The sequence below is a fragment of the Schistocerca serialis genome, chromosome 1 (assembly GCF_023864345.2).
Source record: "Schistocerca serialis cubense isolate TAMUIC-IGC-003099 chromosome 1, iqSchSeri2.2, whole genome shotgun sequence".
NCBI lineage: Eukaryota > Metazoa > Arthropoda > Insecta > Orthoptera > Acrididae > Schistocerca > Schistocerca serialis.
In genome coordinates this window covers 843,006,836-843,034,102 of record NC_064638.1, presented here as the reverse complement: position 1 = coordinate 843,034,102, position 27,267 = coordinate 843,006,836, and the positions used below count along the sequence as shown (strand labels likewise).

The 27,267-nt window shown below is 42.6% G+C and overlaps 1 protein-coding gene across 1 annotated transcript in view; it reads left to right on the top strand.

The window, feature by feature from the left end:
- The window catches only part of LOC126485007 (aminopeptidase N-like), a 260,634-nt gene that overhangs the window by 204,594 nt on the left and 28,773 nt on the right, over positions 1-27,267 (top strand). The window contains exons 14-15 of the mRNA XM_050108615.1: positions 5,139-5,306; positions 18,324-18,470. Of these exons, the coding sequence (XP_049964572.1) occupies positions 5,139-5,306; positions 18,324-18,470 (315 nt within the window). The remainder of the gene's footprint in view (positions 1-5,138; positions 5,307-18,323; positions 18,471-27,267) is intronic.

The following is a 27,267-nucleotide window of genomic DNA, read 5'->3' as shown; positions in this document are numbered from 1 at the left end:
ACATTTAAATTCGATTTTAAGTAACTCAGCAGTTATGTTTATTCAAGCTTTGTGTCTAGCTCTTGAAGACTTTGTTCCATTGTGTCTAACTTTTGAAGCTTTTGTCCCATTTGTTGCGTAAATTGTAATAACAATATGTTACTGTCCGGAACATGTTACTTTGTGCTTTTCGGTAGTGCATTTGCATCGGCAATATTCGTATTTTGAAAAGCAGAGAGTGAGTCTTGACTTAATTGAGAAAAAGGTGATGACACAAAACCTGAATCTACGGTATTTGCAAGATTTGCTTCTGCCATTTCCGATTCCTGAGGCGATCTCTTATTGGACGATCGATCGACAATACTTTCGTGTTCACTAATTGTTTCGCTATCTACACCATTATTTACTGCCTGGTCTATGACCCTGTGCATTATTACCAAATTACCGACTTCAATATTTGTCACTTCGTTACAAGGAGTTACTAACACTCTACGCTCGTCTTCACTGTCATTTCTCAATTTGCTTTGCAGCTTTATGTTACGCTTTCCACACGCCATGATTATCACACTATTTCATATGATAACACAGAAAAAAAGACAGGTTTAAATAACACTGACAGTAATAAATATCCAATTAGTTGCGAACTCGACTGCGAGATACTTAATGCAAATCGACATGCATGCCACAACTGCTTTGCTCATTACAATACAGTACTACAATAAGAAACTGAAACTACGAAGGCCATTCTCTATATACAATTACGCGCTAGCAGTAGACATAACTAATTTTCTTTTAATCACGCACTAATTATTCAAACTACAAGAAAAATCAGAAGATTACAGGGAGGTATCCTCGGCTAAGGGTCGACAGGTGAAACTTCTTTATTTAATAAAATAATTTTTTTTACTTAAATTGCAGTAACTGAGATTGAATGCAAGTGTCACTTGCTAGTCATTATCATCTCAACGCTGTAGACTTGGCCACTGTTTCTATATTTCGATACAGTGTATCGATACGTGGAACTGTTTCAGTGTTTCGGAACGGCAGTGGTTCACTGCTTCGAAACACTCGTGTTTCATTCCGCCCCTGTCTCGGATATTCAGAGCAGATTCGATCTCGAGCCAGACACAGAAACTGTATCGATGTTTCAAAATAGGGCTGTTTCAGTCCACCTGTGCTTGGAACGGACTAATTGTATCGAAACAGTGATGTTCCATTCCGCTCTGTGTCGGACGGGATTGGGGCTCGGCACAGATACTGAAACACAACATACAACTTCGTGAAACACTTTTAAGAGTGTCGAAATCTTTTTGACAAGCAATAGCATGAAGCTTAAGATATCCAAAAATAAAGCTTCGTTTCTAGCTGACTGTCCTATTCCGAAATGTCGTAACATCTGCTTTATAAACACTAACCAAACAATAAAACAACGCATACTATTCACATTCAAAATAATAAATTTGTGAAAATAATTCAGTTAAATTACACTCTTTTTTATAAAATACGCTTCTCTGTTCATCTACAGTAATCGTATTAAGAAACGCAAGTAAACCCACAACATTTTGAATAAAAAAAGAGGTAGAGTGACAATTATTAGACATATACATAAATTTGATGAGGGTATAATTCCTAGCAATCTGTTTGACATATCACTGATAGTGTAATGGTGAACGTGATGGGCTGAGAAGCATGGTGACTTTGTAGTAATGGTTCGAAACACCTTGAAAGACAAAATTTTTTTTCTGTTATATTTTGTTATTTATTCGAATTATTTGGCATTATTTGTGAGTCTATAGTCACTGTGCGTATTATCCACAATGATTCACTTTGTGTGCATGGAAATTAGCAGGATGCGTATATTACCCCCTACTAACGGAATGTGGGAATCCCAGTAGCATATCCGTTGTTTCTGCAGTTTGCTCCCACCTCCAGTTCCGTTCGTGGTGGTTCTTCTGTCTTCAGCTATGGCTGTCCTCAGCTAATTGAAAAGTACGAAAGTCTTGCGACACGAAAGCAGCGAATTTGCTGCAGGAAATACGAAACTGTCAAGATGCCTAAGTGATAGTTTCATACTTTCTGCGATATGATTAGCGCTCTCGCACCTCATTTGTGTTTATATGGACATACTTATACAGTAGACGTTCAAGATGATAAAATGTGTAGTTTTATTAGATTTCAAAACACAAACTGTTTCACTGTTTCGAAACAGCGTATCCAAACATTACATTGTTCTGTTTCATTTGTTTCGGAACAGTTACGTGTTTCAGTTTGCCCATCTCTACAACACTGACCCACAATATCCTGGCGCAACGCAATCAGACTGCTCAAAAAATGATAACCTGGCTTCAAATAATTAATACAAAAGAATGGCCCTGAATTAATAGAAAATCCTAACAGTAACCTATACATTTCATAAGTCACTTACCTCACAAACATCTTCATTATAGGAACTACTGCAATACAGCAAGCGCCAATACAGTTAATTAAATAAAAGATTCTAACTACTGAAGGCTCTAACTACTAATACGCATGCGGTTAGCAAAGGAAAGACTTTGTTGCAGAGCAAACAATGTGTTTACGAAATTTTACCGTATCAAGTGGCAACCAGTTAAATATATATATATATATATATATATATATATATATATATATATATATATATATATATATATATATAAAATCAGTAATAAATCTCCGGGACGGTTACACATGCAGACCGTCCGCTCGTGCTAATACTGCAAACGGTAGTTTCTAAGGATGATTGCCTACCGAAGTCGCGAGGTCCAAACGATACATATTGAACACGCGATCGTAAATCGATCATGCGACTCTGGTGGTGGGCGTTATGAGTATGTTTACGGTGGTCACTACAGCAACGCCAAAAGAAGCGCGTTACAAAAATACTTGTAATTGCAAAGGAGACGACTTGTCTCACTCGTCATCGGTGTTGTCGTCATGTTGAAGTCCATTACCGTGATCTGGATGGATGATTTGGAAGAGTCGAACCATTTATTCTTCGTGATACTCGTTCGTTTTCCGCACTGTCCGCAGTGAAATTGTAACGGTATTTCAGCATCGAAACTGTTCTTACGAAGCTTTACACAGTTCGCACCACCACAGTCTACACAGTCCCTTCTTTCAATATCTACGACAAAATGTCGCAACAGTTTTCTGCTCTGGATAAACATGGAATTAGATTTTTCCATGTGAGAAAATCAGCTGAAGATACGTCAAGAACACCAGGCATCCCACTCACTAACGACATAAATCGTCTGGGTTTCCCTAGCAACTCACAAATATTTCGCGGAGGTGTGTAATTAAGAGCAACTAAGGGAACGACGAAAAACAGATTAAAAATGACTATCACAAATAATTGATCACAACGCCCGCCACCGGAGTCGCGTGATTGATTGACGATCACACGTTTGATATGTATCGTTTGGACCCAGTGACTTCGATAGGCAATCATTCTTGGAAATTACCCTGCAAACCTCCAATACTGCAAATTATTAACCTCTGACCTCCATCACTGCTGACTATACACTCCCAACTTCCATCACTGCTGGCTGTTCACTTCCAACTTCCATCACTGCTGACTGTTAACTTCCAACTGCTAGTCCGACCAGCCACAGAGTCTCTTACAGAGAGCGCACAGCGCTGTCAGAGTTATTAATGCAGAGCGCTGCATAGCGTTGCCAACATACAAACACATAAACAGCCTACTTACAAGCCTTACATTACTGGCCTCCGACGTCACTGGACCTAACTGTGTGATTAATTCTCATGGGGGTCAATAAAAGGCTCTGTTAATGGGCCTCCGTTACCAACAACAATGAATTAACTGAGCCATTGCGTAACAGCAGCTGTGGAAGCTGTTACTCAAGACATGCACGCTGTAGTGTGGGAACAACTTGAATACCGCATTGTCATATGCCGTGCATCTCAAGGGAGGCATATTGAACACTTATGAAAAGGTATGAAAAATATCTTTTTGAGTTTCCCGTCCACCAAGAAACAAAATTCATTGTATTTGATTCTTAGTTTCAGAAATATAGACGTGCCAAATCTGATGATTCTTTTTGATACACCCTGTATTTTATCAGTCAAAATAAGTTAGACTTACGTTTTTTCACAGGTTGAGTAAAAAGATGTTTTCCTTGAAAATTTCTTGTAACGTTGCTGTGGAAAGTTGACGCATAAATACTCCGCATTAAAAGCATTTTGTAGATCTGTGTTTGGCATATGGCAGGAACAATTCAATCGTGAGTAACAGTGCAGTACAGCGACAAAGTTGGTACCTTGATCAGTTGTAAAACGCACGTCTTTCCATTTAGTATTTTTTCATAACGATAAAGACTAAGTTATCTGTGCACCGTTCAATCTTTCGACCAACTTTGTTGTATGGAAGCGAAAGCTGGGTGGATTCAGGTTACCTTATCAATAAGGTTGTGGTTAAGGATATGAAAGTAGCTAGGATGATTGCAGGTACTAGTAGATGGGAACAATGGCAGGAGGGTGTCCACAATGAGGAAATCAAAGAAAAACAGGGAATGAACTCTATATATGTAGCAGTCAGGGCGAACAGGCTTAGATGGTGGGGTCATGTTACACGCATGGGAGAAGCAAGGTTACCCAAGAGACTCATGGATTTCACAGTAGAGGGTAGGAGGAGCCGGGGTAGACCAAGGAGAAGGTACTTGGATTTGGTTAAGAATGATTTTGAAGTAATAGGCTTAACACCAGAAGATGCACCAATGTTAGCACTGAATAGGGGATCATGGAGGAATTTTATAAGGGGGACTATGCTCCAGACTGAACGCTGAAAGGCCTAATCAGTCTTAAATGATGATGATGATAAACGATTATCAAGAATTTCTTTTGGAAAGTACTCCACCACATTATAGACTAAAAACAGATATGTATAACAGACTTTCAGATTTTATACTAACATCTGAAATTATCAGTAACTGGCAATACTGAAACAAGGTGAGATGACCTTGAGTCGTCTGGTTTTGTGACGTGTATATTTTCTCGTGGAATGCGATTAGTCGAAGGTGTGAGTGGGCTCCCGTAAATACTCTTTTAAGTTGACAAGTGTAGTCGCTCTGCGTGTGTTTGTGTGTGTGTGTTTTCAAGTAGTGGTGAAATCTTCTCCGCAGCGTCGCTGAGTCGTACATGAGCTTCGTGTTCATGTGGGGCCCCCTGAAGCTGTGGGAGTTCGGCCTGGAGCGGTGGCTGCGGTTCCCGGCGTCCCGCCGGCAGAGCGAGCGCACCTTCCTGCTGAAGGAGCTGGCCGGAGGACCCACCACCCAGAACAAGATGCTCAGGTCAGCCGCAGCGGCAGCGTCAGCAGCGCTTTCCACGCGCTGTCCTAGCGTGCTCGAATGACGAGCACGTGGATTTCTGCACTGTTCTCCACTAGAGGATGTTTCTCCACTAATGGATGTTTACTGATGCATAGGACTCCCTGATTATTATATAATCTAGCTCGCTGTCCGGTTTCAGGTCATATAGTTGGTCACTAACAGCTTACAGACAAGTGAACTTATACGAGTTACTACAGTAACGGATATCTGGCCTCGATATGATCGGGAAGTGCTCTTGAAACCGGTCACCTTACACAGGCTGGTCAGAAACAGTTTGAAAAGCTTGTAAGGGAGTTACAGGATAGTTTGTGCTGAGAAACAATTGTTCAGAAAAAATATTTCTATGTTGCGTCGTTTCCGAGTTAAGTACACTACTGGCCATTAAAATTGCTACACCAAGAAGAAATGCAGATGAAAAACGGGTATTCATTGGACAAATATATTATACTAGAACTGACATATGATTACATTTTCACGCCATTTGGGTGCATAGATCCTGAGAAATCAGTACCCAGAACAACCACCTCTGGCCGTAATAACGCCTGGGCATTGAGTCAAACAGAGCTTGGATGGCGTGTACAGGTACAGCTGCCCATGCAGCTTCAACACGATACCAAAGTTCATCAAGAATAGTGACTGGCGTATTGTGACGAGCCAGTTGCTCGGCCACCATTGACCAGACGTTTTCAATTGGTGCGTGGTCTGGAGAATGTGCTGTCCAGGGCAGCAGTCGAACATTTTCTGTACTCAGAAAGGCCTGTACGGAACCTGCAACATGCGGTCGTGCATTATCCTGCTGAAATGTAGGGTTTCGCAGGGATCGAATAAAGGGTAGAGCCACGGGTCGTAACACATCTTAAATGTAACGTCCACTGTTCAAAGTGCCGTCATTGCGAACAAGAGGTGACCGAGGCGTGTAATCAATGGCACCCCATGCCATCACGCTGGGTGATACGCCAGTATGGCGATGACGAATACACGCTTCCAATGTGCGTTCACCACGATGTCGCCAAACACGGATGCGACCATCATGATGTTGTAAACAGAACCTGGATTCATCCGAAAAAATGACGTTTTGCCATTCGTGCACCCAGGTTCGTCGTTGAGTACACCATCCCAGGCGCTCCTGTCTGTGATGCAGCGTCAAGGGTAACCGCAGCCATGGTCTCCGAGCTGATAGTCCATGCTGCTGCAAACGTCGTCGAACTACTCCCGCAGATGGTTGTTGTCTTGCAAACGTCCCCATCTGTCGACTCAGGGATCGAGACGTGGCTGCACGATCCGTTACAGCCATGCGGATAAGATGCCTGTCATCGCGACAGCTACTGATACGATGCCGTTGGGATCCAGCACGGCGTTCCGTATTACCCTCTTGAACCCACCGATTCCATATTCTGCTAACAGTCATTGGATCTCGACCAACGCGTGCAGCAATGTCGCGATACGACAAACCGCAATCGCGATAGGCTACAATGCGACCTTTATCAAAGTCGGAAATGTGATGGTACGCATTTCTCCTCCTTACACGAGGCATCACAACAACGTTCACCAGGCAACCAATGAGAAATCGGTTGGAAACTTTCCTCATGTCAGCACGTTGTAGGTGTCGCCACCGGCGCCAACCTTGTGTGAATGCTCTGAAAAGCTAATCATTTGCATATCACAGCATCTTCTTCCTGTTGGCTGAATTTCGCGTCTGTAGCACGTCATCTTCGTGGTGTAGCAATTTTAATGGCCACTAGTGTAGCATTGAAATTCAAGCGACCCGCCAGAGAAGGTGTCACCAAAGGTGTTCTTTATTTGGTTTCCTAAAACCGAACAAAAATTGGACATGAGACGGTAGTAAGGTTCGAATCCAACCCAAAGATTGAACAATCTCCTGTGCTATCGTCTGTGCTATGAGGACAACTGAAACTAATGTCGTAACTGGCACGCAACTGTCTCGTTGCTAATTAACTCGGAAATGGCGCAATGTATCGAATTTGTTTCCTAACAATTATATCTCAGCACAACCTTACTTGCAACACTTTTACAAGCTTATCATACTGTTCCGGACCACCCTGTATAGCAGTCAAATGAAAGCGAGGTAGATGGAAAAAAGTATGTAAACTGTTTATTATTTCAAAAGTAATCGCCATAACTGTTGATACATTTATCCCACTGTGAGACAAGGCGGTCAATGCCTTCATGGAAAAATATTTGCAGCTACCTACTGAACTTTGACTGTGCCCAGGAGTGTAGTTCTTCGTCCGAAGCAAATCGACGACCACGAATGCCTTTCTTCAGGGCCCCAAAAACATGTAAATCGCATGTGGAGATATAGGGGCTGCATGGAGAATATGTATGGGCTTCCCAGAGAAGCTTCTGCAGCCTACTCGCTACATGTGGGTGGATCCACGTGTTCTCAAGGCCATCTTTACTATGCTGCAGAAGTTTCTCTGGGAAATCCTTACGAATCCTCCATAGAGCCCTGATCTCTCCCTTTGCAATCTCCATATTTTTGAAGCACTGAAGAAAGACATTCGTGGCCGCTGATTTGCTTCAGACGACGTGATGCATGCGTGAGTGAAATCGTGGCTCCGTAGACAACCGCAAACTTGTTTCCATAAAGGCACTGATCATCTTGTCTCACAAAGTGATAAACGTATTAACAGTTATGGCGATTACTTTTCAAATAATAAACAATTAACTTACTTTTTTCATCTTCTAGTTTTCATTTGACTGCCTATTATACAAAGACAGTGTAGTGATTTAGACATTATAATAACAAAACGTTTTATCGTAACTGAGATAGAGAGCTCCAGCATTTAGCCACGTAAAATTACCTCAAATTTACTGATGCTATCAATTTACATGATCTTTTCTCTGGGTGCCTACAACAGAATATATAAACGCACCCTATATAACGTGACAATGCCAGTTCATTTACAGATTTCTTTCCTTTTAGTGCGATAATAATGATAACGTGAAATATAAGAAAACAATGGAAAAAAGTTAAAATAAGTAAAATAAAAGATACAGAAAAATAGAAAATACACTAAATATGAGTCGTATAGTTATGCCTTGGATACAATGTATACAAGCCTTCATCAAGCCTTCCTTTCTTCCAGAAGTGGTAGTCCTGCAAGTTTTGCAGAAGAACTTCTGTGAAGTTTGGAAGGTAGGAGACGAGGTACTGGGAGAAGTTAAGCTTTGAGAACGGACCTCGAGTCTTGGAAATTTCATCCTGGAAGCCTTCATCAGTTCTCAAATGAATTTCTAACTTAAGAAATCCACTTTCTCGCCTGGCCTTGGTATCGTCATCGACACTAGCTGGTTGGGATTCGTATTTCCTAAATGAAAACCAGTGGATTTTTCAGACTTCGTGAAATTTTCGCTTCCCATAAACTGTGTGTAGTTCAGTGTTATGATACACGAAAACTATGAAGTACCCAAAACTTATTGCACACCACCTGCATCTGTCCACATTAACAATATCGTAATTCCAATTACATACACTGATATAAGACATAAAAAGAACAAGGGAACATCAGTTAATTATATTTGTTAAATTTCTAACATAACAGAAATTTCATTTAATGAACTCTGAAAATATAACTAACGTAATATGAAAACGTCTTGGCACTTCAACTGTCTGCAGTCTTTAGACGCTCAATGATAGCAACGCCATGTGGGATTTTTGGTTGGCAGTGTTATTTATAGCTGCCCAGGAACCAGGGTTTCTTAATGCACAGTGCTGAAATCCAGGAAGGTCTCAACATCCACATTTACATCTACATCTATGTGATAACTCTGCTACTCACAATACTGTGCCTGGCAGAGGGTTCAATGAATCATACCAATATGCCATACCAACACTATGTCACCTAACCAGGATGCATGGGAAGGTAAGACAAATATTTAAAAATCGAGTATGTGAAAGCAAAGCATGAATCCATGCCAACATAGCCTCGGTGATAACCTGGTAGCAATGAAAAGCGGACTTAAATTCGGAGAAACAGAGAAAAATCAGTATATGAAGAGATGAAAAACTTAAAATTTAGGACCGAATCGGTCAAAGAGAAAATTCTCCAAGCCAGTAACTAATGGTCTAAGTAAATTATCGACAGTAGTTCAGTGGACAATGAATGGCAGTATTGTTTACATAGGAATGAAGCTGACGGGAAGTACAGACATGTGAAATTAGAATGGATGAGAGAGAGACAGAGATTTCAAAGAAACTGATATGATGATTCCATGAAAAATCAACACGCACACTCGAAAATTAATCGTCAATTTGGAGAAGGAAAGTGTAAAGTTGTTGAACTACGAGATCTGCGTCGAAGGACTGTACAATACAGAAGCGAGATTTAATAAGGAGAAGCATTTGCATGCAGAAGAAATAGATGAACTATTACTGTGACTCGAGTTTGATAGTGTAGTAAATTAACAGAGCTCAGTATACTCAGGAGGAGTCTATTGCTATAGTTTTAAAGATAGTGAAATCTGTTAGGAAGCCTATAGGAATTAGGAGATTATGAGAGCTGTCAATGAAACGGGTACTTAACATCAGATTTTCAGAAAGAAATCTCATAATACCGAAGAAAGCAATAAATATCAATCAGTCTAATACTGCTGACAAGAATAGTATTTAATAAAACAAGAAAACTGAACAGGTACTGTAAGAAGGAATGTTTGGTTTCAGAGCTCCTATTCTGATTTCGATCTTATTAATGGAAAGGAGAATAAAGTGTTTGTTGGATAACAGATAAATCTGTGACAACCTAAAAGTAAGATATCCGCATCCTGAGATGAGTACAAAATACGTAGACAGACATGTAATCTAAAGGTCCACAGAAACCAGATGAGGGCAATAAAAGTGGAATAGCACGGTTACATAGAGGAAGAAGTATGTGAGGCTGTCTTCTAGCTTACCACTACTGTCGTTGAAACTATACGTCGAAGGAGGATTGAAAGCAGTAAAAGAAAATTTCAGAAAAAGAGTAAAAAATTAAACATGAAGACGGGAGTTCTACAGGGGGTGTAAAGCTGGCAGATGGCATTGCTCTTCTGGTCGAAGTGAAGGAAGATTTAGGCGACTTGTTAAATGAAGTATAGAGAATACTTAGTCCAGAATATGGCCTGAAGCTAAACAAAACCAATATGAATCTGATAAAGAGTCGTGGAAAGGAGAATAGTGACACGATTATCTCCACACAGCTGTAGGATGTCGAAGGGGTTGTCTGCCCACAGAAATCGATTAAAGGTAGTCTCCATGCAGACATTTGTAAAGCGCTCAACAAAGGTGAGCAGGTGGCACTGAGTGTGTCGCCGAACTGGGGGGTCTTAGGGGGACCCTTTGCCGTTTTATTCAAGTACGTGACGTTGTTGCACACATCTATAAACGCCACACGAGGCCACAAAACAGTGTTGAAAAAGGGTAAAAATCGCTTGGTGTTTCAGGTCACGTTCAAATTTCGTCATGCGGTTTTGAACGATGGTTTCAATAACCCTCCCCTCCCCCCCCCCCTCCCCCCCGCCACATGAACCATGGACCTTGCCGTTGGTGCGGAGGCTAGCGTGCCTCAACGATACAGGTAGCCTTACCGTAGGTGCAACCACAACGGAGGGGTAGGAGGGGTATCTGTTGAGAGGCCAGACAAACGTGTGGTTCCTGAAGAGGGGCAGCAGCCTTTTCAGTAGTTGCAGGGGCAACAGTCTGGATGATTGACTGATCTGGCCTTGTAACACTAACCAAAACGGCCTTGCTGTTTTGGTACTGCGAACGGCTGAAAGCAAGGGGAAACTACAGCCGTAATTCTTCCCGAGGGCATGCAGCTTTACTGTATGATTAAATGATGATGGCGTCCTCTTGGGTAAAATATTCCGGAGGTAAAATAGTCCCCCATTCGGATCTCCGGGCGGGGACTACTCAAGAGGACATCTTTGTCAGGAGAAAGAAAACTGGCGTTCTACAGATCGGAGCGTGGAATGCCAGGTCCCTTAATGGGGCAGATAGGTAAGAAAATTTAAAAAAGGGAAACGGATAGGTTAAAGTTAGATATAGTGGGAATTAGTGAAGTTCGGTGGCAGGAGGAACAAGACATTTGGTCAGGTGAATACAGGGTTACAAATACAAAATCAAATAGGGGTAATGCAGGAGTAGGATTAATAATGAATAAAAAAATAGGAGTGCGGGTAAGCTACTACAAACAGCATAGTGAACGCATTATTGTCACCAAGATAGACACGAAGCCCATGCCTACTACAGTAGTACAAGTTTATATTGAAATGTATGATGAGACAAAGGAAATAATTCAGGTAGGGAAGGGAGGTGAAAATTTAATAGTCATGGGTGACTGGAATTCGACAGTAGGATAAGGAAGAGAAGGAAATGTAGTAGGTGAATATGGATTGGGGCTAAGAAATGAAAGAGGAAGCCGCCTGGTAGAATTTTGCACAGAGCATAACTTATTCAACTTGTTTCAAGAATCATGAAAGAAGGTTGTATACATGGAAGAACCCTGGAGATACTAAAAGGTTTCAGATAGATTATATAATGGTAAGACAGAGATTTAGGAACCAGGTTTTAAATTGTAAGACCTTTACAGGGGCAGATGTGGACTCTGACCACAATCTATTGGTTATGAACTGTAGATTAAAACTGAAGAAACAGCAAAAAGATGGAATTTATGGAGATGGGACCTGGATAAACTGACTAAACCAGAGGTGGTACAGAGTTTCAGGGAGAGCATAAGGGAACAGTTGACAGGAATGGGGGAAAAAAATACAGTAGAAGAAGAATGGGTAGCTTTGAGGAATGAAATAGTGAAGGCAGTAGAGGATCAAGTAGGTAAAAAGACGAGGGCTAGTAGAAATCCTTGGGTAACAGAAGAGATACTGAATTTAATTGATGAAAGAAGAAAATATAAAAATGCAGTAAATGAGCCAGGCAAAAAGGAATAGAAACGTCTGAAAAATGAGATCGACAAGAAGTGCAAAATGGCTAAGCAGGGATGGCTAGAGGACAAATGTAAGGATGTAGAGGCTTATCGCATGAGGGGTAAGATAGATACTGCCTACAGGAAAATTAAAGAGACCTTTGGAAAAAAGAGAACCACTTGAATGAATATCAAGAGCTCAGACGGCAGCCCAGTTCTAAGCAAAGAAGGGAAAGCAGTAAGGTGGAAGGAGTATATAGAGGGTCTATACAGGGGCGATGTTCATGAGGACAATATTATGGAAATGGAAGAAGACGTAGATGAAGATGAAATGGGAGATATGATATTGCGTGAAGAGTTTGACAGAGCACTGAAAGACCTGAGTCGAAACAAGGCCCCGGGAGTAGACAACATTCCATTAGAACTACTGACAGCCTTGGGAGAGCCAGTCCTGACAAAACTCTACCACCTGGTGAGCAAGATGTACGAGACAGGTGAAATTCCCTCAGACTTCAAGAAGAATATAATAATTCCAATCCCCAAGTAAGCAGGTGTTGACAGATGTGAAAATAACCGAACTATTAGATTAATAAGTCACGGCTGCAAAATACTAACGCGAATTCTTTACAGACGAATGGAGAAACTAGTAGAAGCCGACCTTGCGGAAGATCAGTTTTGATTCCGTAGAAATGTTGGAACCCGTGAGGCAATATTGACCTCACGACTTATCTTAGAAGAAAGATTAAGGAAAGGCAAACCTACGTTTCTAGCATTTGTAGACTTAGAGAAAGCTTTTGACAATGTTGACTGGAATACTCTCCTTCAAATTCTGAAGGTGGCAGGGGTAAAATACAGGGAGCGAAAGGCTATTTACAATTTGTACAGAAAGCAGATGGCAGTTATAAGAGTCGAGAGACATGAAAGGGAAGCAGTGGTTGGGAAGGAAGTGAGACAGGATTGTAGCCTCTCCCCGATGCTATTCAATCTGTATATTGAGCAAGCAGTAAAGGAAACGAAAGAAAAGTTTGGAGTAGGTATTAAAATTTATGGAGAAGAAATAAAAACTTTGAGGTTCACTGATAACATTGTAATTCTGTCAGAGACAGCAAAGGATTTGGGAGAGCAGTTGAACGGAATGGACAGTATCTTGAAAGGAGGGTATAAGATGAACATCAACAAAAGCAAAACGAGGATAATGGAATGTAGTCGAATTAAGTCGTGTGATGCTGCGGGAATTAGATTAGCAAATGAGACACTTAAAGTAGTAAAGGAGTTTTGCTATTTGGGGAGCAAAATAACTGATGATGGTCGAAGTAGAGAGGATATAAAATGTAGACTGGCAATGGCAAGGAAAGCGTTTCTGAAGAAGAGAAATTTGTTAACATCGAGTATTGATTTAAGTGTCGGGAAGTCATTTCTGAAAGTATTTGTATGGAGTGTAGCCATGTATGGAAGTGAAACATGGACGGAATAGAAGCTTTCGAAATGTGGTGCTACAGAAGAATGCTGAAGCTTAGATGGGCAGATCACATAATTAATGAGGAGGTATTGAATAGAATTGGAGAGGAGTTTGTGGCACAACTTGACTAGAAGATGGGATCGGTTGGTAGGACGTGTTCCGAGGCATCAAGGGGTCACCAATTTAGTACTGGAGGGCAGCATGGAGGGTAAAAATTGTGGAGGGAGACCAAGAGATGAATACACTAAGCAGATTCAGAAGGATGTAGGCTGCAGTAGGTACTGGGAGATGAAGTGGCTTGTACAGGATAGAGTAGCATGGAGAGCTGCATCAAACCAGTCTCAGGACTGAAGACCACAACAACAACAACAACTACATCAGAGCGAAATATGAAGTCGCACTATACTTCAAAGGGGTAAGACTCCATTTTGTCCTTAGACAAGGGATGAATCTTGCTGGGGTGTAGGTAGTGTCAAAGGTTGCCAAGAAAGTCGTTCTGTTGCACACCGCACTGCAAACTATCGTTTACAACCGCGAGATGTATGTAAATGAAAGCCCCAGAGGGAAGAGGTGGTTTAATTGCCACCTCTCGAGACCTTTTCTGAGCGGCGGTGCGTCTGAAATATTTTCCTCGACTACCCACAAGGAAACTGCTTGATTCCAACATTGATCGTCGCGGTTCTGACTTCGATGGTAGAGGGGTCAAGAGAAGAGGTGAGATGAAGTTGGAGGTGGGGGGGGGGGGGATAACTTTCTCATCATGTGACAGGTCCAAGGTGTGGTTGGGCAGTGTTGTGGTGAAATTTAGGGCCAATGTGACCTCATTAACCCACTTTACGCCTCCCATGGACTTCTCAGCCACTGCAGAGGAAGGCTCAGGCACTTTTGAGCCGAATTTCACACTTCTGCGTCGCAGCGGGGGGAAAATGACGCAGTTTCGAAAAGTAATCATTTAGTTCTTTTGTGCAATGTAATTCGAGGTTAATGGTTCACAGAAACTATTTGAAGATTTTTATGTTTCACTTATTGATGTGTTACAACTACTTGTGATGCAAGAACAATAATCTTTTTTCTCTAGTGTTGCTACCGGATGGTTATAATTAAACTGACGGTGTTCCAGGTGCTGCAGTGTGGGCTGTATACATTGCAGTATACTGAAACATCGTAGGTATGTTCATTAACCGGTTCGCTCGCAGAGTATGCTGAAAAAAATTACAGTTCCACTTTCTGCCAGCAGGTGAAAATATGGCACTGTAAGCAGTTCAGAATATGGTGCAAGAAAGGAGGAAGAGCGACCGATCACATTATAACGGCCGTTCTGGAACGTATGTTAAGATGAGGTCACAAGTTACAACATGTGTTCGACGTCCATGAAACGTATTCACAGCTGCGAATATAAACAACCATCAGATGTATAATGGATTGGCGGCAATGAAAATCAGTGTCGGACCAGGACTCGAAACCCTGGTTTCCTGCTTACGGCGAGCGCTCGAATTACCGTTAGGCTGTCGGAGCCCGCCCTGTGATCCAACCTAAACTTCCCTATGTAGCCAACCATGTGTATACAGTCTACACTCGCACATTCGTTATGGATAATTCCGCACAGGGCAGACATTTTAATTGAAAGTCCCATACTTGGTGTCGGCGAATAAATACGATATTTCAGTACTTGTGATGTTCAGAATTACGATGCAATGTTTCTTCGGACATGTATACATGTCCAAAGGAACAGGCACTGCGGTGACTGCAGCCGTTATGAAATACACGAAGTGTATTGGTTCAAATGGCTCTGAGCACTATGGGACTCAACTGCTGAGGTCATTATTCCCCTAGAACTTAGAACTAGTTAAACCTAACTAACCTAAGGACATCACACATATCCATGCCCGAGGCAGGATTCGAACCTGCGACCGAAGCGGTCTCGCGGTTCCAGACTGCAGCGCCAGAACCGCGCGGCCACTTCGGCCGGCCACGAAGTGTATTCGCAGCTGCGAATGTGAACAACGATCAACAGTTTAGTGAAGTGACGACAGTGAAAATTTGCGGCGGACTCGAACCAGAATTTCCCGTTTATCACAAGCGGTCACCTTACCTTTAGGTAATGCATGCATGTCCGAAGTATCATTGCATCGTCATTCTCAACAAAACAGACATTGCAATATCGTATTTATTCGTCGACACCGGGCAAGCTACTTTCGATTAAAATGACTCCTCTGTACGGGAATATACTTAATGAATGTACGAGTGCAAGCTGTAGACTCATGGCGAACGACATATGGAAGTTTGGATGTGGCCGTGGGGGCTGCTCGGTTAGCCCAATGGTAAGGCGTCCGCTCCCGAAAAACAAAACATCCGGGTTCAAGCCCTGGTATAGCACAAATTTTCACTGTAGTCATTCCATTATATAGATGATGGTTGTTCATATTCGCAACTGGAAATATGTTTCATGTATTTCACAACGGCTGTAGTCGCCGCAGTGCCTGTTCCTTCGGCCATGGACGCTTGTCTGAAGAACGTTGCATCGTAATTCTTAACAACACAGCCACTGTACTATGGCATGTGTTCAATGCGGTCTCTTTGCCCAGCAACATGCTGCATCTCTAACACAGCATGGTCGACAGTTGCCCACAGCACGTCCGATGAAATCAGAGCGATATGTCGTCGTACGCTGTTCTTCAGATCAGAAAGAGTCCGCTTACATTCCTGAGAAACGGTCTCTTAGATGGCGCCACAGCGAGAAGTCACATGGATTTCGGTCGGGGTACCTGGAAGGCCACAAATCTTGATAATTGCCTAGAGATGACTCAGTCGTTACCGAAAGTTTCTTGAAGCAAGTCTTTCGCCCTGTAAGCGACGTGTGGGGTCGCCTCGTCTTCTACGAAAATAGTGGTGTCGTCACAGTTGCGTTCTTGCAAAGCCGGAGTCACATGTTGCACAAAGAATTACTTGTAACGTGCAGATGTCACTGTTCACATAACAGGCCCACGAGGAGTCGTCTTCTCGAAGAAAAACGGACCGAGAGTAGAGAAACTTGTGAAGCCGCATCACACAGTCACATAATCTTAGTGCAGTGAATGTTCCTGCGCAACGTGTAGCGGAGTAGAGACCCATATATGACAGTTCTGCGCATTCACGGCGCTGAGCGGAATAAAATGTGCCACGTCCGTAAATGATATTCCCCCTGCCATACGTTATTCATTTCCATGCGTGCGGAAGAATCAAAGGCCAAAGTCACGGTATTGTAGCCCATCTTGGGGGACATTTGGTGCATATTCTAAATCTCCTAGGGATACCAGTATAGAACGCGCTGCAAAATCTTTTGATCTGTTTACAGGGAAGAGACAATTCCCATGGCACATCTTGAGGACTGGCTGTAGAATCTGAGGCATGTGTGGCATGGCCGGTAATAGCTACAGCAACTTCATCAACAACTGGCATGGGAATAGGCCTCAAATGGCTCTGAGCACTATGGGACTTAACATCTGTGGTCATCAGTCCCCTAGAACTTAGAACTACTTAAACCTAACTAACCTAAGGACACCACACACATCCATGCCCGAGGGAGGATTCGAACCTGCGATCGTAGCAGTCGCGCGGTTCCGGACTGAGCGCCTAGAACCGCTAGACCACCGTGGCCGGCACGGAATAGGCCTCCTCCCTCTCACTACTGCACCTCTAATTCACCTGTTTCTCTGAACTCCTCGATCATATTCTGTAGTAAATTTATTGACATGGGGCCTCTTCGCAGTTGTTTACGTCGGCGATATTCCCTCAATGAAACGCTGCTATTGCTGTCATTCCGATGAAACACCTTTAGCAGCAGTTCACGGCCTTTCTTATCAATAGCCATTGCGTTTCGTACGGAAAACTTGACCCTTCTTAACGCTGTGCACGAACAGCCACTTCATAAAAGAAATCAACACTCGTCGCCAAGCAACAAACAGCATATTGACGTCAAAACAGGAAACATTTCACTTTCTCACTGTTTAGAGCGCCATATTTTCATCTGGTGGCAGAAAGTGGAACTAATATTTTTTTCAGCTTACACCACAAGTGCACTTACTAATGAACATACCTACGATGAAACTTCCTGGCAGATTAAAACTGTGTGCCGGACCGAGACTCGAACTCGGGACCTTTGCCTTTCGCGGACAAGTGCTCTACCATCTGAGCTACACAAGCACGTCTCACGCCCGGTCCTCACAGCTTCGCAGTAGAGTTTCTGTACAGTTTGGAAGGTAGGAGACGAGGTACTGGCAGAAGTAAAGCTGTGAGGACGGGGCGTGAGTCGTGCTTGGGTAGCTTAGATGGTAAAGCACTTGCCCGCGAAAGGCAAAGGTCCCGAGTTCGAGTCTCGGTCCATCACACAGTTTTAATCTGCCAGGACGTTTCATATCAGGGCACACTCCGCTGCAGAGTGAAAATCTCATTCTGGATACCTACGATGTTTCAGTGTCCTGCGATGTATACAGCCTGCACAGCAGCACTGGAAACACCGTCAGTTTAATAACAACCACCCTGCATTTTCTGTTACAATAGTTAGACACTTCAGTTGCCCCTTCCCTCCCCATCTCTCACACTCTGTGTCCCGCTGTGCAGGCTGCTGAACGTGAGCCTGCTGGAGGACACGGGCAACTTCACCGAGTCGGACATCCGGCTGCTGCTGCTACACATGGGCAGCAGTCAGCGGGGCAGCGAGGCGCTGCTGCACTTCCTCTCGGACAACTGGGACGCCGTCAAGAAGCGGTACGTACACCAAACACAGTCCAAGTCTTCTCACAGTGCAAGTGGCACCCGTTATGGGTTGTCCTTTATGACACAACCCTCTCACAGGTATGCACTGTTTGTGCAGTGACACCTTATTCTTCACAAAAACTGCGTGAGTGTAAGTATCAGTATGCATGTAATAGAAGAAACACCACTACGTTTATTATTTTCGTTAACGGTTAACGTTATGGACTTTCACTGTTTACTGTTACATTATCTTCCTTCTGGACGAACTGAACTAGCAGTACTAGTTCTGGATCTGAAGATAATCTGTTCACCATATCACTGGTGCCTACTCCAGCTGAAACGTCCCCTTTAAACAATTTATATATGAGACTGTGCTTATACTGACACACAATATTTTTAGCGCAACGCAATCTGACTATCAAAGATCCCTGCAAAAGAATGGCCCTGACTAACATTAAACTATACCTTTCACAAATCACTTACCTCACAAAAATCTTCGCTGCTCAAGCTACTGCAATACAGCGAACGCCACTACTGCCAGCTAAATAAAAGATTCAAACTATGGAAGGCACTAACTACTGATAGGGATAGTTAGCAAATGAAAGATATTAATAGAGAACAAACAATGTATTTACCTTGATATCATCATATATAAATATAGCAGTTCATGACAAATTACAAATCTCCGCCATCTCTCTCCCCACATCCACCACTGCTGGCGGCTCACCTCCAACTGCGCAACGCTACGCGCTGTTCACAGCCAGCTGCCTAACACTACAATGGCGAGTATTACAACAATGCAAAGCAGCCACAGACTGCACACAGCACAGCCAGTGATTTTCATATTGAGCGCTACGTAACGTTGCCAATAAGAAAACATAAACAGCCTACTTACATAGCCCCCATGCTCCCCACAAAAAATTTTTTTTTTGGGCAGTGGCCAATAATGATTTGATAAAATTTTTCATAATTTCAGAAGATTCCAGGTTCGAATCCTGGCAGGGTCGCCATATGAAACGTCCCCTTTAAACAATTTATATATGAGACTGTGCTTATACTGACACACAATATTTTTAGCGCAATGCAATCTGACTATCAAAGATCCCTGCAAAAGAATGGCCCTGACTAACATTAAACTATACCTTTCACAAATCACTTACCTCACAAAAATCTTCGCTGCTCAAGCTACTGCAATACAGCGAACGCCACTACTGCCAGCTAAATAAAAGATTCAAACTATGGAAGGCACTAACTACTGATAGGGATAGTTAGCAAATGAAAGATATTAATAGAGAACAAACAATGTATTTACCTTGATATCATCATATATAAATATAGCAGTTCATGACAAATTACAATGAAACGTCCCCTTTAAACAATTTATATATGAGACTGTGCTTATACTGACACACAATATTTTTAGCGCAACGCAATCTGACTATCAAAGATCCCTGCAAAAGAATGGCCCTGACTAACATTAAACTATACCTTTCACAAATCACTTACCTCACAAAAATCTTCGCTGCTCAAGCTACTGCAATACAGCGAACGCCACTACTGCCAGCTAAATAAAAGATTCAAACTATGGAAGGCACTAACTACTGATAGGGATAGTTAGCAAATGAAAGATATTAATAGAGAACAAACAATGTATTTACCTTGATATCATCATATATAAATATAGCAGTTCATGACAAATTACAAATCTCCGCCATCTCTCTCCCCACATCCTCCACTGCTGGCGGCTCACCTCCAACTGCGCAACGCTACGCGCTGTTCACAGCCAGCTGCCTAACACTACAATGGCGAGTATTACAACAATGCAAAGCAGCCACAGACTGCACACAGCACAGCCAGTGATTTTCATATTGAGCGCTACGTAACGTTGCCAATAAGAAAACATAAACAGCCTACTTACACAGCATTAGACTTGTTCTCTGTCGCTAGATTTAATACAGACCGCCACCTATTTAGGTTTACAGAGGGTGCAAACCTCTGACCTTCACGTTCTGTGATGAGGCGTGAGTGTCCGACATCTTCTCGCGTACTCGTGGTTTTATCGTCAGTTTGCATAAATACTCACGACAGCAGCAGGCAAACAGCCGACCAGCTTCGTTGTTCCGGAGATGCTCGTTCACTGACGACGGCTCACAACAATTCGCCTTATATCACAGTCACTTATATGAATGTATTTCCCCATTTGCGTCCTCCATCGTGGCTGGAATGGTTCTCGTTTGTCTCTGCTCCGCTTATACAGGGCGGTCCATTGATCGTGACCAGGCCAAATATCTCACGAAATAAGCGTCAAACGAAAAAATTACAAAGAACGAAACTTGCCTAGCTTGAAGGGGAAAACCAGATGGCGCTATGGTTGGCCCGCTAGATGGCGCTGCCATAGATATTCGTGTAGTACGTAAAGAAATATGAATGTTTTGGTTGGACCATTTTTCTCGCTCTGTGATAGATGGCGCTATAATAGTCACAAACATATGGCTCACAATTTTAGACGAACAGTTGGTAACAGGTAGGTTTTCTAAATTAAAACACAGAACGTAGGTACGTTTGAACATTTTATTTCGGTTGTTCCATTGTGATACATGTACCTTTGTGAACTTATCATTTCTGAGAACGCATGCCGTTGCAGAGTGATTACCTGTAAATACCACATTAATGCAACAAATGCTCAAAATGATGTCCGTCAACCTCAGTGCATTTGGCAACACGTGTAACGACACTCCTCTCAACAGCGAGTAGCTCGCCTTCGTAATGTTCGCACATGAATTAACAATGCGCTGACGCACGGTGTCAGGCGTTGTCGGTGGATCACGATAGCAAATATCCTTCAACTTTCCCCACAGATGAAATCCGGGGACGTCAGATCCGGTGAACGTGCGGGCCATGGTATGGTGCTTCGACGACAAATCCACCTGTCATGAAATATGCTATTCACTACCGCTTCAACCGCACGCGAGCCATGTGCCGGACATCCATCATGTTGGAAGTACATCGCCATTCTGTCATGCAGTGAAACATCTTGTACTAACCGTGTTAACACGGGTAATGTATCACGAAGCAAATACCCTCCACACTGGCGGAATGTTACGTGATACCACGTACTTATACGTTTGTGGCTATTACAGCGCATCTATCACAAAGCGAAAAAGGTGGTCCAACTAAAACATTCATATTCCTTTACGTACTACACGAATATGTAATAAAAATGGGGGGTTCCTATCTAAAAACATGCAGTTGATATCCGTTTGACCTACGACAGCGCCATCTAGCGGGCCAACCATAGCGCCATCTGGTTTCCCCCTTCAAGCCAGACGAGTTTCGTTCTTTGTAGTTTTTTCGTTTGATACTTATTTCGTGAGATATTTGGCCCGGTCACTATCAATGGACCACCCAGTATACTTTCTTCATCGAGTCACGTGTAAACAACGGCACCAGGTGGCATTCGGTCTCGCAGTGGACACTTATCATAATATACGCGTAGGCTTCCTCGGCCATTGTAATGGTCAACAAAATTTTTCTGGGTTTGTGAACACACTGTCAATGTGTAGAAGATATGTCTGACTAAGGCAACACACCAAGTCGGCGGTGGCAGAACACCAGGATGAGTGCGGCAAACAGATTAATTTTGTTGAAGCTCGCGTACTGGCGAAATAACCTCTTACTTTCAGGAGGAAGATTAGAGAGGCAATAGAAATAGCCAAGCGATCCTCCAAGGTGAACAGAGAAGACGGGTACAGATTTCCCGTATCCTGGCCGCCAGCAATAACAGTGTTACGGGACGACAGCTCACGTGAAGCAATATACAGAGGCGCGCGGGAGACCGCAGCGGCCGCAGGTACGTAGAGCACTGGGGCGCCTCAGCCGGCGCTAGAAACCAGGAAATCAACACCACGTCACATCTGTCGCCCGGTTTTCCATTCGCCGATTTCCACCAATCACAAGCAGTAATGCAAACACCAATCAAAACGTCGTGTTTCTACCAATGAAAAGAAATAAAAAAAACACCAAAAAAGAACTTCTCATATCCCTCTATGCTTCCCGGGATTTGCGAAATTACAAGTTGACAATGACCGTGAATTATGAATTTTGACCAGCGTTGGGATAAGTCATCCGAATCCGAATTAAATAATGATTATTCCGCGGGAAACAGGAGACGTTATAACTTGATTGTTATTGAATGAGTAATTTCATTCAATAACGATTGGTAAATGAAATAATGGAAATAATTTGGAAAGAAATTTTGCCGGTGGAAATTTTGCCGAAAGAAGTGATTAAGTTGTAAAAGCAATTAAAAAATCGGTCGCCAGCTCAACTGATGAGCGACAGTACTGTTAAGTACGTGAATAATTGTGTCAAAAATAAAGTTTACCTGTTTTTAGCGCAGCAGGTGGAACGGGGACTTGTACGTAAGTGCTATGTCAGGCTCAGTAGCCATATAAAACAATGTCATAACAATCTAACTACACTTATTTTGTTCATAATTTGTCAGGTAAGTGCAATGCTGACAACACAGATAATTATCTATCGAGATTTTGAATAATGGACTGTCATTCTGTCTTTAAAATTAGGTATTTTGCATAGTTTAATCTACTGATAATGAAATATATTGCCAATGATTGATTAACTATGTTTTGACTGATAATAACACATTAATTGGGGGATTGTCAGGTGGAATAAGCTATACAGTTTCATGAAATATCCTTGAATTAACTTCAGCTGAATATGCATTGACATAAATCTTAATAATCAAATTTATTACTTCAGTCTATTATTATGTTACTACGGTTGGCATAAGCTTATTAAGAGCAACAATTAACTACGATAACCAGCCTGAAATTTACTCTTCACCGTCTATGCAAATAATTTTATAGTTAACATATTTTCTCTTGATAATGGCGTGACACACTCGGTTCAAGAAGGTAAGGATTGTAAGAAACCTACTTGGCGTTATTGTCGGGTGGAATGTAACTGCATCACTTCGCTTATAAAGTGCTTGTTATTAATTGTTCAACTTCAGAGAAAAGCACAGTCACTGGCAAGCCTTCTACAATTTTATCCTACGAAAATTACGTAGATCTTACTTCCTTCGTCGTCGGTGGATCGACAGAAGTCCACGGCGGCGACACAATGTGGCATCGGGCTTTTACTGTTGCGACTTGGGCCCACAGTGCGCTTCACATTTAAGCCCTCGTTTCTTCAGCACTATGCCCATTAATCCATAATAACTTGTCCGGCCATGCTTCCAGATATGGCGACCATTACTTTCCCGTCGTACTTAGATCCACACACTAGCCGTTAGATGTAACACAGCTAGGACTAGCAGCACTCGACTGTACTTCTTACTCCGAGAACGGCGTCACTGCTACTACTACCCGCTGGCGCGCTCCCGCGCCCAGAGGCGCGACAAAACAATCTCTCTGACTTCAACGTTAACTAAATATGCCCTGACTTGCCAGTGTTAAATATTACATAATTTAAACATAGTATTTACAATACATATTTACACTAGACAATACATCGTATACAAACAGTTTCATGTGTTAAGTAAGTGAAAAAATTCATAGCAAGGACTGCGTTGTAGCGTCACACCTCCCCTTCATCCTTAACAGCCAATCACAATTAGATAACAGCCACGTCTGCAGAAAGAAATAAAGTTTTCTCATTCAGCAGTAAAAAAAAAAAAAAAATCCTGAAGAAGGTCACTTGCAACAGTGACCGAAACGTCGATAGTTTTACACATTGTCAATGCGCTCACAAACCCAGAAAAATTTTGTTGACAGTGGTCGTAATGTTTTGGTCCCTCAGTGCATTTACTCTGTTATACTGTACGTCGGCGTCCCCGTGTATCTATTAGGTTGGTGCATAAATTCGTAGCTCTTTTTCGTCGACCGAAGTGGTCGTGCGGTTCTAGGCGCTGCAGTCTGGAACCGCGAGACGGCTACGGTCGCAGATTCGAATCCTGCCTCGGGCATGGATGTGTGTGATGTCCTTAGGTTAGTTAGGTTTAACTAGTTCTAAGTTCTAGGGGACTAATGACCTCAGAAGTTGAGTCCCATAGTGCTTAGAGCCATTTGAACCATTTTTTTTAGCTTTGTTTCATTAGCTTGATAAACAAAATACAGACTTTAGTCATCGATAATATATCAGCCTTCACTATTCAAAACACTCTACCAACGCTGGTGTAGCTTCTCGATTCCCCGACTGTAGAAATCACGTAGTTTTTATGCGAAGAAATTGTCGAGTCATGTTCGGAGCGCATTTTCATCCGGAATGGAAGTCCCTTGAAGGTTGTTCGATAGAGAGCGCAAAAAGTGAAAATCTGAGAGTGCAATACCAAGTGAAGAAGGTGGGCGCTGAATGAATTCCCAAGATGACTCCTGTTTAGTGCTTTTTGTCACTCTGGCAGAATGCGGGTGAGGGTTGTCGTCGAATAGTATCACTTCACGCAGCCCTCCTGGTCGTTGTTTTTGGATTATGTCTGCAACACATCCTAGTTGTTGACAATAAATATCATCAATGATGGCCACACCACGGGGAAGCAACTCGTAGTATTCCACACCGTCGCTGTTCCAGTAGATGCGGAACATTATTCTTTGTGGGCACCGGCAGGTCCTTGTGCAGGAAATTGCTTCTTTGGTTTGGCCCAACCATTCTTATCTTTTCCTTATGTTTGCATAAACACTCAATTTCTCATCACCAGTAACGATACCGAGTAGAAATCATCGGTGTTGTTCACGAGGCAATTGACGACGAGCAAGCAGAGATACACATAGAGCCTCCGCTGACTTTTGCAACTATGGCTTAGAGCTTGCGATATCAATTCACCCGATTTTGGTCCGCCCCGGTAGCTGAGTGGTCAGCGTGACAGACTGTCAATCCTAAGGGCCCGGGTTCGATTCCCGGCTGGGTCGGAAATTTTCTCCGCTCAGGGACTGGGTGTTCTGTTGTCCTAATCATCATCATTTCATCCCCATCGACACGCAGTGGCGTCAAATCGAAAGACCTGCACCAGGCGAACGGTCTGCCCGACGGGAGGCCCTAGCCACACGATATTTCCATTTTACCCGATTTTTGAACCTTTCCCCATTGCTTCAAAATGTCGCACGATCATGGAATGATCACAGTTCATCACATTTGCCACTTCTAGAGAACAATGAGGTGGATCGTTGTGGATTAATGGGTTTAAACGATCTTAATCAAACCCCGAAGGTTTTGCTAAAGTTGGAGAGTCACTAACGTCAGAACTACACTCCTTAAAACTAGAAAACCATTTTCTTGCCGTGCTCCATCCAATGCCATTATCTCCATACACGAAGCAAATGTTTCTGGGTGCCTCCTTTGCTGTCACCCCTCTATTTAACTCAAACAAAAGAATATATCGGAAATATTCCGCTTTCTCCACTTGACACACTATTTTCTAGAGTCCACAGCTCCACTCACTATCTCCAAATGTGAAAACGACAATATCTAAACAAAAATAGCAACAGTGAACTACAAATAAAAAATCCCAATCCTTTAACAAGCCCATAATAACCGGAATGTCAAAATGCAAAATAAAAGTGCCATGAACTTGCGCACCAACCTAATAATTTGTATCTGCGCGTACCATTTATCAAACATGGCTTATGAGAAGACGTTTTGTGGTAGGGGCCTCGTTTACATCCTTCACACTAAACAATTTTAATGCTAGGAAGAGCTACTGACACAATCTATGGAGAGTGACATGGAGTATTTCTCAGAAATTCGGTTTCAATGCAGCCGTTACAAAATGGTAGTTGACGTGAGAGTTTTTTTTGGAGGGATTTAACTGATTTACTGATGTAGTGACAGTAAATTTGCTGTTGATGCTGTAATCCTATGAATTTCACAAGATAACTTATTTTTCGTTTACACTATCGTATTCAAGTGTTAGTCGTACGTCTCCTATGATTTGTTGCTACGCTTCTGGCCGTATCCTTCAGCCCTCCTTCAGTACCTCGACCAATTACGTATGATAGTGTGATACCAAATCTCCGAGAGACAGCTCCAAAAATACTCACTAAATGTCTGCGACTGTGAATTTCAGTACTTTTTGAAAAATTGTGAATGAAGCGGCCACTTGATTAAAATGGTACGGTGATCAGAGATCGTTGTAACCGTCCTGGAAACCCACTTGAGCGGAAAGAGTTGTCTGTCATTACAACCGAAACGGTTTCATGGTAGTTGTTCACGTTCACATCCATGTTATTAAAATTTATTTGCCTTATCGCTCTGCCCTAAAACGTCTGTATTATGAACACATCAGAAAAGAACGTCGGCTGTTGTGTTCTGCTGTCTTTAGCACTCTGGAAAGCGACTGAAGGAAGGTGAAACCACGACTATGCAAGAAGGTGTTGGACATTCACGCCGCATCTCAGAAGATGGAGGTCAGAGGTTTGCACACTCTGTAAAGCTGGATAAGTGGTGGTCTGCCGTAGATCTGATGACAAAGTGCATTTCTGATACTGCATAAGGCACCAGTGAAGTGGTGACCAGATTATCTTCAGGTCTAACATTAGTGCTGCACGCTCTATTTGTCCAGAACGATAAGGGTGCAACAGCCAAAAGCGAAGGTTTACTGTTGCGTCCTGACTCTTTTGCAATGCACTAATGTTTGTTCTGAAGACGATCTGATCATCATAGCGAAACTGTTAACGAAAATGATAAACATAGCGGTGATCCAGAAGGTGTTTCTTCCATTATGATCATACTGATACTTACCCTCGTGAAGCTCACAAAAACTGTGTGTTTGTTCACGATGACAAAGATGCCATCT